General features: G+C 40.2%; 1 protein-coding gene across 2 annotated transcripts; it reads left to right on the plus strand.

Moving 5' to 3' along the window:
• Positions 1-494: 494 nt before the first annotated feature.
• On the plus strand, positions 495-13,883 carry TMEM237 (transmembrane protein 237). 2 transcript variants are annotated; one of them, XM_090144255.1, is made up of 13 exons: positions 495-554; positions 1,970-2,001; positions 2,961-2,971; positions 3,480-3,536; positions 5,018-5,131; positions 5,393-5,507; positions 6,197-6,357; positions 6,940-7,063; positions 8,064-8,255; positions 9,066-9,139; positions 9,635-9,728; positions 10,646-10,767; positions 11,714-13,883. In XM_090144255.1, the coding sequence occupies exons 1-13, from the start codon at positions 525-527 to the stop codon at positions 11,779-11,781; spliced, it is 1,194 nt and encodes a 397-aa protein (XP_090000381.1). In that variant the 5' UTR covers positions 495-524; the 3' UTR covers positions 11,782-13,883. The 2 variants fall into 2 exon arrangements, with proteins under 2 accessions (XP_090000381.1, XP_090000380.1); XM_090144254.1 differs by lacking the exons at positions 495-554; positions 2,961-2,971 and adding an exon at positions 594-1,566 and having other exon boundaries at positions 11,714-13,882.
• Positions 13,884-15,446: the final 1,563 nt, after the last annotated feature.

A 15,446-nucleotide genomic window follows, 5' to 3' on the forward strand; every position in this document is an offset into this window, starting at 1 on the left:
TGGCGAAGGCTGTGCTGCCTAGAAGTTATTCATGTAGTAAGCCTGCCCTTGTAGCTAGCGCTGTGCCAGCTTCTTGTGAAGTCAGAGCCGGTGTCCTTGGTGAGAAACACGCTGGAAAGCAGAGCCCACCATGGGCCTGGAGTGGGGTGAGTACAAGCAGTGGGAGAGGGACTGGTGCACGGGCTGGTACTATGCCCCTCGCAGCAGTGGGACGTAAACGGAAAGGCAGCTGCCGGAATAGCACAGCATCAAGCGTTCATTCCCTCTGTAGTTTAATTTTCTTCCCGTTTAGAGTTTATCGCTTCATTTGCAAATAGTGTCAGTGATAACAAGGCGAAGGAAGCCGGAATCCCAGTTTGGAAAACGCCTTGCTCCCGCCCCGCCCGCCGGCCTGAGAATCCGTGCGGGCAGCTCCGCTCTGCGGCCGGCCCCGCAGCCGAGGATCGCGCCCATAGCGGCGGGGCGGGGCGGAAGCGAGGGCGGCTCCTCCCTGCGGGGCCCGGGACGGCGGCGGCGGGCGCGGCATGGCGGAGCCGCGGGCGGGCCCAGAGCGGGTGAGGGCGCGGCGGGGCTCCCCAGAAAAGGGCGGCGGGGGGACCGGGCCTGCAGTCTTCTCCGGCCTCGGCCGCGGCGTCGGTTCGGTGCGGCCGGGGAGGGCCGGCCCTGGCGGAGGGAGCGGGGCCGCTGGTTCGCGCCGGGGTTGAGAGCTCTCGTTGCGTTCGCGTTTCTGTCCCTGTGCGTTCGCAGGATAACGAGTGTGACGAGCGCGAAGCCCGTAAAGAGTTCGTCAGTGTTAAGTGTTGGAGCTTGAAGAACCGTCCCCCGTTGTGCCTCTGGGGCAGCTCGGTCACCGCGCTGGCAGGTGAAACGCGTCCTCTGGTGCCGCGTTACCGGAGCCGCACCTCTCGCTCCGCTTCCCTGAACGGACTCCCGGCCGTGGGCGTATTTCCTCCCCGGAGGGTTCCTGGGCGCGTTCCCGCGGCCCTGCGGCTGCTCACCGAACAGTAACGGTGCCGGGAGTGCGCGGAGTGCGGGGCTGCTGGCTCCGACCGGCCCCTTCTCCTGCAGCCGGCACTGCGCCGTGGGTCTGCAGCGTGCTCCTACGGGCCCTGCGGAGCTGCAACTATGGGCTGTCCTAAGTAATTAACGGTAGATACCGCCCCAACGTAGGAATCGATGAAAGCAATGAGCTCCGAGCTAAACGTAGGTTGAAGTTTTTTCTCCCTTCGTCACAGGGTGTTTCATTCGTCAGGTGAAAATCCCCGAGTAGTGCTCACCTGCACTTTTACCAGCACACGGAGCGATGGGCTTTTGGGGCACGTGCCATTAGGACGAGCTTTGCTGCCAGAGCAAACCACCACTGATTCCAGCAGGAGTAGCACTGGCCCTGGCCCTGGCCCTGGCCCAGGAGCAGGGAGGTTCACAGCCAGTTAATCCGGGCTGCTAGAAGCTTATTTTTAGTTCAGAATTAGCAGGGGTTCAGCATGAGCAACGTCAGGAGTAGGGAACTGTTCACAGTGCCTCTTCCAGGGAACTGCTTCCAATGATATGGGGAAAAAACAAGTGGTGAGTTGGGGACCCTTGAGCCTCACTAGTCAAGCAGCCTTTTGCGTCGCTGATATCGATTGAATTCTTAGAACATGGGAAATGTTTTGTGCTGTACTTCTTAAATATAATTATGTAATACAAAATCAGCGAGTGAATTGCTCTCCTGTATCTGGATGGGAATCATCCAGCGCAAGAATTGCATTTCAGATTGGTAACGAGAGATACTTGTGTCTTACTATGTATGTATTTGGTTATGTATGAGATGTTTAGAATCTCGTTTCAGAAGCATAGGTGGCAAAATATAGGTAGTGTGAGTTCTTACTGCCTCTGGAAGCAGCTGTTCTCTGTGGAGTAGTTTAATAGACCTCAGGATGGTTTCGCACTGGGAGAAGCTGACTTCTGTCTCTCTGTTATGTTTCAGTGCCCCCCACGTGCCCTCCCTCCAGTGCCAAGGTAAGATCAATTTGTTCTACAGGATTGATTGTGGTTCTTTATTGCTGTGTTTTTAAAAGAAATGCAATGAATAAAAATGAGTTTGATAAGTGTCTGCATAGTCACAATAGCTTTTAAAACGTTGCTTTTCTTGCTACTTTGTTGTTCGAGGACTCCTTACAAGATGTATAAAGCATTTAATGTTTTTAGAGGTTGAGAAAACTTACCTCATTTTAAATACTCAGGTAGATTAAACCTTTTAAAGTCTTGGATAAGAGCAGCCTGAGTTTTATTAGCATCTATTTCAGTCTTACTGATGTTTCTCTTTTCACTGTCTTCTTCCTTAACTCTTTGTTGCTGTCGTTGTTTTTTCCACATTCTTTGGTACGTTTAAATTGCAAATCCTTCAGGACAGGGATTTTTGAAATCAAGCTAGATATTATCAATGGAGACACAGGTATTTACCAGTTTGATGTAATATAGGAAGAAATTTGGGCTTTTTTTCCCCAGCATTTTAATGAGCAGTGTGGAAGGAAAAGCAACTCTACAGATTTTTATGGCATAACATGTCAGAATTCCTTCAAAGTACTTTGGGGTAAATGCAGTGTGCATGATTGGCAACATATAAAGATAGCATGTTTTTAGTAATGTATATATTCTAACGTTTCATAACTTCTGTTAGTTTGTTACATGTCAGGCAAGTTTTAATTAGCCAGGTGATTATAGCTTTTAATCTGATCTACAGTTGGCCAATCAAGAAACTGCACAGTCACTAACAAAGTGTTGAGTCCAGTTGATTGCTTTGTACACTTAACCCTTTTGTGTACAGTTGCCAATAAAAAGACGTAGGAATGGAATAAGGGAATCAAATAAAAATGTAGAGAGAATGTCACTGTTGTGAGTTGATTAAAAACTAACTCTCTTCTTACCTTTGTTCCTTTTGCACTGCTCTTCAACGCCTTTTCTCATTAAATATGAAGTGGAAATCAGGGTGAGTTATTCTGTCATCAAAGAGAATCATAAACATGGATAGTTCCTTTTGATGTCCCTTCATCCTCTCTTAAAGGATTGGTCCTTACAGGTTTCCTAAATATAGGCTGATAATTGTTTAAATTGTATGGGTATTAGGATGTTTTCCTCTGTTCTTTTTACCAACTGCTAGTTCCATAATAAATCAAGGTAACTGGAAAGTTGTCACTGTGCTCTAAAGAAGTAGTTTATTCTTTGGAGCATTGTTTGGTTTTTCACTTAACACATGCATGTGCATATTCAGCCTTTGTTGCACATGAGACAGATTTGTTGTCTTGTTTTCCTGTTTTCTACTGCACTTTTCCTGCTTGTGCAAATCAGTTAATTCTCACCTTATCTTTAAAAGCTGAAGGATGTCTTTGCTTGTAAAAAGGACTCTATTTCTTAATTTGGAATGGTATGGTTGTTAGAAAAAAGAAAATGGAGGTTTCTCCATGCTGTGCACATTGACTTATGTTTCTGTTCTGCAGATGACATTCCACTCAGTCGTCCCAAAAAAAGAAAGCCCAAAGGAAAGACTTCTTTAGGTAAGGTCCCACCTGTGTTTGTAATCCTGAGTGATACTTACACTGTAGCCAAACTCCTGACAAAAATCCTTTTTGTCTTGTACTCTGTTTTGGAATAATATTCTTCTCAGTTTCTTTATTAAAATTGATTTTGTGTCAAGTGCTTTCCCCCACACACACACCTCACCAGAATACTATCTGTCTTTTTAGAGCAAGTCTGTAGTGTTACCTTGAAGTAACTTCTTCAATCTTCTCTTTTCTTCTGGATCCGTTCCCAGTACTGGTAATAGAGCAAATTTTAATAGTGAACTGAAAAAAATGCTTTAATGTTTATTCCTCCTATTTTTTTCCTTTCTGAATCTTTTTAATACTTAATTAAATTAAGTATTAAAATTATTCCATATGTAAACTGCTTGCAACGTAGAGTATGTTAAGTGCTTGAATTTTTGAATGAACTAAGATACAACTAGTTTAACAAATTGGTTCAACTTAAATCCTCGGCCAAATAAAGTCGCAAGTTAACCATTCCACTGTCATCTGAGAGTTAAGAGATGAAGCATGGCTAACACCAGAGCTTTGCATTTTTACAAGAAGTGCATCTGCTGAATAAACTGTTGAATGCAGTAAGTGGAGCTGTTGCCAGCAGGGCTTCCCAAGGAGCAGGTTTTGTGACTGTTCATTCCAGTAGGCAGATTAATGGTGCAAAGCATATTCTGACTTTGGCCATTAGCATGCTGTTTGATTTTCCATTTTAGCGCAGTAAAACTGTGTAAAAGATGGATAAGCCTGTTGCTTCAAGTGAAAACAAAAGTAGATTTTGTTGTTATTGATAAAAACTGCAGAACTTGAAAGCACTCTAAAAAGGTTTGTCCTCCTGTATGAAAAGATGCCAATTGATGCTAGAATGTTTGATGAGATTTCATATTAACCCGCCATGAAAAGGTAGTTCCTCCAAAACTTAGCACTTTTTCTTTCAGATTGGAGTAAGTGTTCTTCAGAATTGTTTTTTATCTGTTCCTCCCAGATTCTTGTGCTGTTTGTTCAGCAATTAATTTAAATTTCCCTTTGATATTACACCATTTTGCCTTAACACACTTATCTGTCAGTATGAATCAACTTGTCACTGTTAATTTTTCTGTCCCTTGCATCTTTGTCTTTGCACGTAGAAAGGAAAAATACAGAGCTATCGTTCCTTCCTGTATTAGATTCCATTTTATCAGTCCTCTGTTGTACACACGAATGGGAATCATGCTCCTTCCTGCATACCTACGTTTCCTTCCAGATGTGAAATTGTTATGGTGAAATGAAGACTCTATGTTTTCATCTTGTATATTCTTATTATCATATTTGTTTCCCATCTCTTATGTATTCTAGCCAGTATGTTTTCACCTCAGCTGGGCAAATACAGATACTCTACGCTGTGTAACAGCTAGCAGCATTTTCTTGCCTTTTTCTCATCAGCTTTGAGTTGAAGTTGCTGGAGGTTTTTTTTTGGTTTTCAGATGACATTGTCCAAGCAACTGTTCGTCGGCAGTCTGAAAGCAGTGAGCCCTTAACTCCTGAACCTCAGGATGTCCCTCCTCAGCGGAAACGCAAGAAGAAGAAAGTACCTCCTGGTATGTGAATAACGGTAGGCTGCAAAGAAGGCTGAATAAAACCTGGTGACAGAAGTATGACTGGCCAGTTGTGTTTTCGTTTAAAGTGTTTCAAATCGAGTGCTCTTGTAACAAGTGGAATTAATCTCTGGGTGAATGATAGCTTAGAGTTGCCATTTCTGCCATGTTTATGTAATAACTATTTCTGTATTTAAGTGAATGTGTCTCTAATCCCATAAAAGCTGTAAAATTTTCATGTGGCTTGTTTTTTTAAATCTCCAGATTCTGAGACCTCCTTTACCCAGCAGAACGTTGCATCCTTATTTCAGAATGGAAATGGCGTGGATGTTCCTGAAGCTGAAGAAACAGTGGTCCGCAAACAGAGAAAAAGAGCCAAGTGAGATAAACAGTTCATAATTTGGAATATCTGTGGCAGTAAAAGTAACTGAATAACAAAGACATTGCATCTTGGAAGTTCACAATACCATTTACCTTGCTTAGCAAATTGTATGCCTGCAGTCCTGTCCAGGGCTAAGATCTCACTTTCTTCACATGTTTGCTTCATTGTATCTGGATGCATTTCAGTTCAGAGTATGTTAGCATGACCCTACTGTTTCAATACATAAAAAATTAAAATGCATAATTGCTTTCTTTCATTTTTCCTGTATTTTTCTTAATTTTCTGAGAGACAGCTGCTTTCTTAACCTCCTAAATGGCCTTTTCTCCAAGAGCTATGCCTTTACAACATTTTAGTTGCCTTTCCAACCACAAATATCCATTCTCTCAGCCTTGTATTTAGTTTGTACATATTTTTTCTGATTGTTAATCTCTTGATCTGTACTTCTTCCCAACTTAGTGTTTTGACACAAGAAGGTATCTAGATTGAAAGAAAAACCCCCAAATCAAGGCTTAGTGTTAATGCTTTAGTGAGAACTATAGCTTTAAATTTATAAGTGGGGGTAATATACTGGTCAGTAGCTTAATCTGTTTGTGTCAGTGAGGTTAGGCATGGTAAACGTTCATTGAAACCTTCAAGTTTTAAATTTTTCTTCTTTTTCTGCCCCATTGAATGACTTGTGATAATAGGAAGGCTCGGCCAGCAGAAACACATTGTTCCAATGAGCTGGAGGTAGAGGAGGATGACATTATTGAAGATGAACATAGAAGGAGCCCAGATCAGCAGCCTGTGTTTGCTGCTCCTACTGGAATTAGCCAGCCTGTCAGCAAGGTGTTTGTTGAAAAAAATCGTAAGTGCATTGTGTGATTTTTTTTAAACTTAAATAATTTCTTGCATTTAAAGAACACATAATTGTATTTAAAATCCAAATATTTTGCTATTAGGCAGAATTTAAAAAGGGAGTTTGCCAGCAAAAAAAAATACTTGAAAATAAATGTACATTATAATCTTTCAGCAGTGAGTGCTGGTGTTGCAGTGTTACTGATTTGTTGAATTTTTTAGTTCTGTGGGTGAAAAAAACCTGGTAGTACAGAACTGAGCTCATTTGACCTAATACTGTCACAAGACGTTGAGAAGTATTTACTATATTGCAAAAATAATTCATGTGGAAGGCGGTGTTCTTTGTTTTTTAAGCACAGAACTTACCCAGTTGTGCTGTGCATTCATAAATCCATAGCCTGATCTGTCAGGGTACACCACACTGACAGAGGCATCATGATCTGAATGGAAGCTGGCAGGAAAGAAAAGGGAGAAGAAATCTGATGGAAATTTTGATACCCACAGCCTTTTCTTCATAGGAAGTTCAAGTATTAATGTAAAAATATTGAGTGAAGTTAATGGTACTCTAAAATAAATTTTCTCATCCTTTTAGGGCGTTTTCAAGCAGCTGACCGTGCAGAATTGATTAAAACCACTGAAAATATCAACGTGCTTTTGGATGTGAAGTCGTCTTGGACCACCAGAGATGTTGCCCTCTCAGTGCACCGAAGTTTCAGGTGATGGATTAATGTTTTGATGTAAATAAACTGAAATAATTCTGGTGTTGATTTTTTTTTTTTTCTTTCTTTAAGATGTTAGCATCACTTCTCTATCACTGTGATGTATCTTCATGTGGATACTTCTAACAGGTTGTGGTTGGGTATGCAAATGGCATAAGTGCTCTAGCTTTTTTCTGTTGACAGTAATATCTATTTCTAGTCAAGACATCCATTTGAAATGCAACCTCTAAAAAGAACAAAAAGCTGAAGCTAATTAAGAAAGCTGTATTGTTAAGATTCAGAAGAAATATGAATAGAAAGAGATATGTATGATAACAGAAATACTAGGGACCTACAATAAAAAACAAAATGAGATTCTCCTATCAGCTGTGATATGAGCAGAGTTAAAATGTCTGAACGCTTTCCACTAAAAAAGGAGGAGTGAAGTTGGACTGGGCATAAATGTGCACACAGAAGTAAAAAATGATATTTTTTTTCCATATGTGGTTGTATAGTGATTCAGAATGGGAAGATGACAACTTTTTCATGTCTCTGGTGTATTTTACCTGGAAACCTGTGCTTGATCCTTAGCTTTTTGTTAGCAAAGATGGCAATCACAGATTGAAGAAATTCTGAAAAGACTGACTTTCTCTCAAGGACAGATTAAAGAGCCTTGCATGGATGAAAGGGGCAGTGGTCTTGGGGAGCTACAGATAAAATGGGGGAGCAGACAGAGTGAAAGTGTTTGATTCCTGTAGCATTAGTAAAGGGATGTAGCAACAGGATCAGACAGAACACCTGCACTTTCCTGGTTGACTGCTCAGGCCCTGGTGAAGTCTGTCAGGGGGGGAAGCAGAAGTCCTATTGCTTAGGATTTTTGAAACTAGATCAGAATAAAGCACTTGAAAATAATCTATCACAGCAGCAGGATTGAAGGGGTGAATTTGTAGGCCTTTTCATCTGTAGTTTTCTCTAATTCAAGGCATTAAACTTCTCAAATGTTCTGTTATCCTTTCAGGGTAATCGGACTCTTTACCCATGGCTTTCTTGCTGGCTACGCTGTGTGGAACATTGTTGTTATCTACATTTTGGCAGGAAATCAGCTTACCACAGTTTCTAACCTGCTCCAGCAGTATAAGATGCTAGCCTACCCTGCTCAAAGTTTGTTCTACTTGTTGCTGTCTATCAGTACAGTCTCAGCCTTTGATAGGTAAATTGTTGATGATTTATTGATTCTCTTGGTGAATGATTTTGCACTTAGCTGATGTATAGTTAAAAGGTGTACTTGTATATTCAGGCTTTTGTTACTCATTTCTGTCCATTACCTGCTGCCTTGTTTCAGTATACGAGTGCTGTTTGTGTAATCAAGAAGTAAATCAGATGGGAGAGCTGTGGTGGAGGGGAGTGAAGAACAGCTACTGTTTCTGTTCAGTTATTTTTCATGTGAATTCCTTATTCAGTTAAGTTTGCAACATAGCTATATAAACAGTTTACCTAGCTCAGCTGGTGTTTCTGTATTATGGCTCAAAGAGTCGTTTCACTGAAGTTTATTTTAATGATGCATTGTTTCCTTGGCAGCATGGTAAGCCAGGGAAAGAGTCTGTTTCATGGAAGGAATTGTGTCTTTTTTTCGATAAGTGGAGGCAGGGAGGAGTCCTGAGTTATTCTTAATTCCTCCTGTACCAGTGTGAGCTTTGTAAGTAGTTTTATTAACATTAACTGCGTTGGTGCAGACACTGAAATGAATGGTAAGGTCTAGGGGGAGCAGATCTCTCCACACTCTCCCTGACTGCAGTGTGAAAGCTACAAAACTTATGGAACATCATCCTTAATTTCAAACTTTCTGGAGCTTGGCATAATGAGGATCGTTGCTTGTGTGTGCAGCATGGTAGCTTATTAAGGCACTATAACACAAGCAGGAAAAGGTATCTTGAAAAAAGTAAAAGCAACAGAACACTGTTAGAAGAACAATATTATTATCTTATTGAGCTGTGTTAATGACTCTTGTTCTTCTAATCAGGATTGATTTGGCAAAAGCATCAGTTGCACTGAGGGGTTTTCTTACCCTAGACCCAGCAGCATTGGCTTCTTTCTGTAAGTATCCTGAAGTGAATAGAATGTGGCCCAAAAAAGAAAGTAAATGGAAAAAATCCTGCATTCTGTTTTCAGTGGATTTTTCCTCCGTGGTTTATTTTCTACCTTTAAAATAAGTGACTTGGGGAGGAGTTAAAAATAGCATTTAAGAATTATGGATGCTTCGCGCATTTTTTAAGTATTTGCAATAGTAGCATTAGTGATGCTACTGCTGGGATGGTTGTTTCCCCACTTATGAACACAAAACACAAAAGTAGCAAAAATTAAAATGGGACCTCTGATGTAGATGGTAGATTGAAAAAGAGCAGAAACCCAATTTTGATGGGTCAGAATACCTGGACTTTGAGAAGAACACTGGAGAAGAGAGAATGCAGTTAAGATGGCAATATCATTGGAAGAAGTAAAGTGAAAGAAAATGTAGTGATAATTGTCATTTCATGATGGGCCAGCATTTTCTACTTGCTTTATACCTGACGCTAATTTCATTTCTTCCAGTGTACTTCACTGCTCTTATCTTATCCTTAAGTCAGCAGATGACATGTGACAGAATTAACCTCTACACACCGCCTTCAGAAAATGGCAGCATCTGGTAAGAAACCTAAGAAAGGTCTTCTGTAAATTGTAACATCACTCACTTATGAACCATAGTCAAACTGTTGGATTCAAAAGGTTATATAACATACATAAGAAAGTATTAATGAAGAATTCCATTACTACATTTGCCTTTGTCTGACCGTGCCTTGAACCTCTGAAACCTTCACTCAGAAATGAGAAGTCATATTTGGTCTCAGTCATGTTGGTCACCAGTGCATCATAACTTGAACAAGATCTTGTTGAAATGATGCTGAGAACATCAAGGGTGACAGAAACTTTAAGCATCTCTCTTGCTGCATGCAGTTAGCTATTTTTTCCTTTTTTAGAGCTTCCATAAGTGTTTATTGAAAAATTTGGATTCTAGTAACAAAACCTCAACCTGCTGCTACTAGTGACAGTATAAAACATATCAGCAAACTTAAATCCTAACCTTTTACCTAAAGCCCCATCTTATCTGGCCTCTGTCTACAAGTTCTTGCACTGGCTTCCAGGCAGACTTCACTGACTTGCTGCTCATTTGCTCTTTTGCCCTACTGCCCCACAAATGATGAAAATAAGATCTACTGATGACTTTGTTATATCTTTCCTCATAGTAAAATTTGACAGTGCATTTTGGTTTTTATTTTCTATTTCTTGGCCAGGAAAAGGAATGCACTGTTGAAATCTACAAGTGAATGTTCTCTGTGAGCTAATGTGGTGGTTTTTTTTTTTTTTTTTCCTGAGTTGCTGTCTTTGGTATACACTCTCTTTACTAGATCTTTGTAAAGCAAGACCATTAGGATGATAGTGATATTATTACATCTGACTTAGAAAGTTTTTTATTTGTTTTTTATTATATTCTGCTGATGTTATTACTGTAATATGTGCATGCTGGTGTGTACCCTGACCAATTGGTTGATGTGCTTTTCCCAGGACTGCAGGTATGGAGGAAGAAATTCTTCAGCCGTGGATTGTGGTGAATCTGGTAGTATCAATTCTAGTTGGGGCAAGTTGGATCTTCTTGTCTTACCGACCAGAGCTAGACCACAGTGAAGGTAGGAAATGTTAATTGACAAAAACTTATTCGTTCAGACTTTTATCTACTGTAGTCTGCATTGGGTGCTCAAGTGTAGTACTGAGAAGTGTTATGACTGAGGAACAGATTTATGTTTGGGAGGTCAAAGAAGGCTAGATGTGCTTCTTCAAATTACTCTAGAATGTTAATTTACAGCTTTCTATATTTCAGCTGCTGCCAGTTATCCTAATTAATTCTAATAACTCAATTAGTTTTTAAAAAAAACACAACTAGTTGGCAGCTTTTACAATTATTGAAAGTAAAACTTACAGTAGATGTCTAAATTGTAATTAGAAGTCATTTTTTAAGTAATAAAAGGCTTATTCAAGAAGACAGAGGTGTGATCTAGCCCAGATTTTGATGAGATTATAGATATTTACAGATGTCAACTAAAATTAGGTAATTTGCTTCAGCAATTTCAAGAGAAAAATTCTGTTAGGATTTATCCCAAGTAGTAGAGAAATATTAATAGAATGGAAAAACAAAAACAAGTGTGTGATTTCAAACTTGAGTGGATAAAATTACAGTGCTGTGCGTGCAGGTTGTGTAATTTTGCCACATTGACAAATTGTTGGCAAACAGTAAATGATCAGGTCTGTAAATGGAAATATTCAGTCTTGGTTCGGACAATTTCAAAACTGGAACAATCTATCAGTCTACTTACAGACACAAATTTAAGTGTCCAGGCTGAAGCCTACTTCCTATGATCAGCTGCTAATGTCAGTACTAGTTGTGTTAATGTAGGAGGACAACTACAGTTTTCTAAAGACAGTGGTGGGTCTTCTCATTACTGAATTGCCAATACGAGGGCTACAAAGAAAAGCAGGAGGCTTGGGGAAATTCCAGAGAACTTTTCTGGAATAATGACATAATATTCAGGTGAAACTTTTTCAATAAAACCAGTATTCTTTTCTCTTTTTTTTCAGAACTGATGTTTCATACTGAAATTGAGGAATTTCCCCAAGGACTTATCATACCCAGAGTCCAGCCATAGAGTGGAACATGAACCTTGTAGCTGAAACTGATGGCTCAAAGCTTACTGTATTTTAACCATGTATTATAACTTTCATAAAGCAAAAAAAAAAAAAAAAAAAAAAAAGTATTTTTATATTGTATATATTTCATGGATCTTTTATGTATGCTAATTTTTAATTATTCAAATGTGACTGAAATCTTTTATATATCTTCTTTTTGTTTTGTAAAGTAGATTATCTCTGGTACATAAAGTCAAGGTACTTCTGTAAACATTGCTACCTACACAGCCAAAGGAAATGGGTGAATGTTGAAGATCTGCTATTCTGTGCTTTTTTGACAGCAGTGCTATATTGTCATCATCAATCTATGTTTTGTTACTGACGCTGTTAGCAGTTGAGGTATATCCTTTTTCTAAGATATTTCATAGAGATGAAAATAAATCTTAGGAAGAAAGCAGTTTAAGTGAATAAATGCAGATGTCTTGCAGGATGAAACAATCTCCTTAGCAGACATAGGCAAGTGCTAGTCTGAAATCCATTTCTCATGCAAGTATCACACAAGACTAGTTTTAAATTTTATTTAATATGTATTGAGTTTTGCATTATTTTATTTAATGTATCTGAGGGTGGTTTTAAAAGATGTGCAGTGTCAAAGTTCCCTGGAGGCTACTGTGTTTTATAAAAGTGGTGGTGAATTTAGCCAGATGAAAGAGTGGAAGGGAGATGTTAAAGAGCCAGTAAGTTTCTATCCTGTTGCCTAAGTTGCTTTAACACAAGAATGGGAACATGAATAACTAGGACAGCTTCTGCTCTGTCAAGAACTTGAGTTCTAGTGTGTTTATTTAGCAAATTTAAGTAATTATATAATTCTAGAGAGGGAAGAAAAAAAAAGTTCTACTGGAATTGAAAGATTTTCCATAACTGCTGGCTCTATTTTAGGGCATTCACTTGTTTCTGGGAAGGAACTGTTTAACTTTTTTGTCAATTATTATGATGTGTATATATTCTTGTAAAACTGTGGAGCTCAGTTACAGCTGATGGTGCATTGTATGTTATAACGAAGAGATTCAGGATGCTGGTCCCCATCAGTGTTACTTTGGAGGTCCTTGTGATTTGCTGTAGGAGATGGGAGATGAAGCCACTACTTAGTGTTCTCACATGGGTTTCTACACAGTAATTTCCTTGCAAAGTGGGAAATGCACATCACAAATTCTTCAAGCGTCATATGTTTGATTTACAGAATTTCTGAGCTCCTGAAGATGAAATTAGTAATGGATTCTATTTGCTATTTCATGCTTCTGTCATCTTGGCATGTGATAAAAAGTATAACTTCTCTCATAAGGTACGGAGCTCAAACACAATGGTGTGAAGGCACCCAATCAGTACAGAGAAACATGAAGACCATCACTGCTTGATTTCATTTCTGAAATTATTTCTAGGAATTGGCCTTCTAAGTATCCCACAAACAAAGCAGTGCTAGCCAGGAGCCAGATTTTGCTCTCATTGTGAGATGGTTGAGCAGTGATTAAGTTTTTTGACTTAATGGCATCAGTAGTTGAAGCCAGACTTGCCTTCCTAGTTCATACCTTTTTTGGAGGACCTGAGTATAAACCTAGATGAATGAAAGAGGCTTGAGGTTCGCCATTTAAAATCACAGTTAGATAAACAATTTCATGGCTTATTACTTCTTTTACAAGGTAGTTTTCATTCCGTTAAGCCTCACAATGGAATTTAACTGCTTTTTATGCGTGTATGTATTTAGATACTTGGAAACCTTTAGAACATCTTAAAGTTTACAGAATAGATGTTTAATTGCAGAACATGCAGTATATGTAGAAGCCTTAACTGAAATGCCTTTGTGCATTTCCATTACCATTGTTTTTGATACAGTATTTTGTGTTGAAGGAAAAATTGCAGAGAAGTTAGTGCCAATTTTTTGTTTTTAAGTATCTGAAAAGAGTGAGGAAGTGATCTGAATGAGTATTAGCTTGTACTACTTTGTACTGTTTCCAAACGTTTAGTTTGTTTAAAATAAATCAGTCTAACTTGTTTCTTTCTCAATGCTAACATTATATTATTGTATACAAGCTCTGAGCAGATTTTATGGGAAAACATTGCTTTCTGTAGTCCTTTTCCATTACTGATGTAAGTAATGGCTGTCTTTCCACCAGCAGGCTCTTGCCACCATACTGGCCTTCTGCAGTGAGAAATAGCACTGTAACAGCCCAAGAACCAGCGAGTAGACTCACTGGTCTGTGCTTTCTGAGATCTGGTTTGCATCAGATTTAGACTGGACATAAGGAAGAAGTGTTTTGCAGACAGGACGGTGAGGCATTGCAACAGGTTACCCAGAGAGGTAATGGTGCCCCATCCCTGTAGACACTCAAGGTCAGGCTGCACGGGGCTCTGAGCACCGTGATCTTGTGTAGGTGTCCCTGTTCATTGCAAGGTGGTTGGACCAGATGGCATTTAAGGGGCCCGCCCAACCCTATGATTCTGTGCTGAAGTGCTGCTCGGCGTCTTCGCAGCAGAGCTCCGCGGGATGCTCGACGGAACACAGCCCGGAGCCGCGGCCCGCCGCCACAGCCCTTCCCGCCAACAGGGGGCGCCCTGCGCGCGCCTAACGGCCGGTGCAACTGCACGGCCGCCATTTTGGGCTCTGCCCCAGGGAGGCGGCGCGGCCACTTCAGTACCGCCTTTCCTTCCTTCTCCGGGCAATCGGCGCTGGAGTCTCTCGGCCGAGAGGGGGCTGAGCCAAAGGAAACGTGTAGAGTTCTGAGGTACGGGCGGTGCTACGGAAGGGGAGGAGCCGGGGAGACGAGCAGGTTGGGCCCGGGTGGGTTTGGCTAAGAGGCGTGTCTGCAAGTGGTTGCAGAAAGCGCAGGGAGGTGTGGTGATACAGAGGCCTGAGGGAAGCGCTTAAAAATCTTATAAAGGTTCACGTTATAAAGACTTTCAGAAGCGAAGTTGATGCAAGGAATGTGTTCATAAAATCCATCACTAGTGGCCAGAAACAGATTGCTGATGGATTTAGGGGCATTGCTGCCCAGGGCAGGGTGAGATCGTCACCAGCAGAAACCAGCAATAAAGTACATTTTGCTGTCTCATACTCTTACAGCAAGAGTTTTGGAAACAATCTAAAACCTCTTTTACATAATTTCTTCAAGACAATCTTAAAATCCAGCTAAACAATATAATAACATGAAAATCTGCATTAAGCAAAGGCATGCAAAACTTTAGGGAATAGTAAACCAAATACAATTGCAGCTAATTTGTGTAATTTGCATTTTTCAGAAATTTGTGGGGATTTTTGATAACGAGCATGTTTAAGTAACTGATCTGTGGAGTAGGATCAGTTGCTTGCTTTTGGGAATCATGGAGGTTTCCATAAGAACTAGTTTAAACCTAGTATTTATTCTTTCATTGAATCATGAGTTTCTGGACAGATTAAATTATTTTAATTACCAAAAAGTTATTCTGCTACCTATTAGTAGACCTGTTTTTCAGTGCTTTCTTTTCTAAATCGTTAAGTCTCTGCTGCACTGTTGCACCAAATAAATTGATTTCACAGTATGGTTTCATATTCCTGCTCTTTGGATGTCAGTCTGACAGGGTGTGTTGTGCAGGATCTCTGAATTATATTATTTCTTCCTCAGTCAGAGAAGACCATCATGAGGACAAGTCA

The sequence above is a fragment of the Phasianus colchicus genome, chromosome 7, assembly GCF_987193195.1.
Source record: "Phasianus colchicus chromosome 7, bPhaCol1.hap1.1, whole genome shotgun sequence".
NCBI lineage: Eukaryota > Metazoa > Chordata > Aves > Galliformes > Phasianidae > Phasianus > Phasianus colchicus.

Bases quoted from the DNA above. Each gene is read 5' to 3' on its own strand.
- TMEM237 (XM_090144255.1), top strand. From the start codon at position 525: ATGGCGGAGCCGCGGGCGGGCCCAGAGCGG. The intron at 6,358-6,939 runs GTAAGTGCATTG...TCATCCTTTTAG, and splicing joins GGTGTTTGTTGAAAAAAATC to GGCGTTTTCAAGCAGCTGAC. The intron at 9,140-9,634 runs GTAAGTATCCTG...CATTTCTTCCAG, and splicing joins AGCAGCATTGGCTTCTTTCT to TGTACTTCACTGCTCTTATC.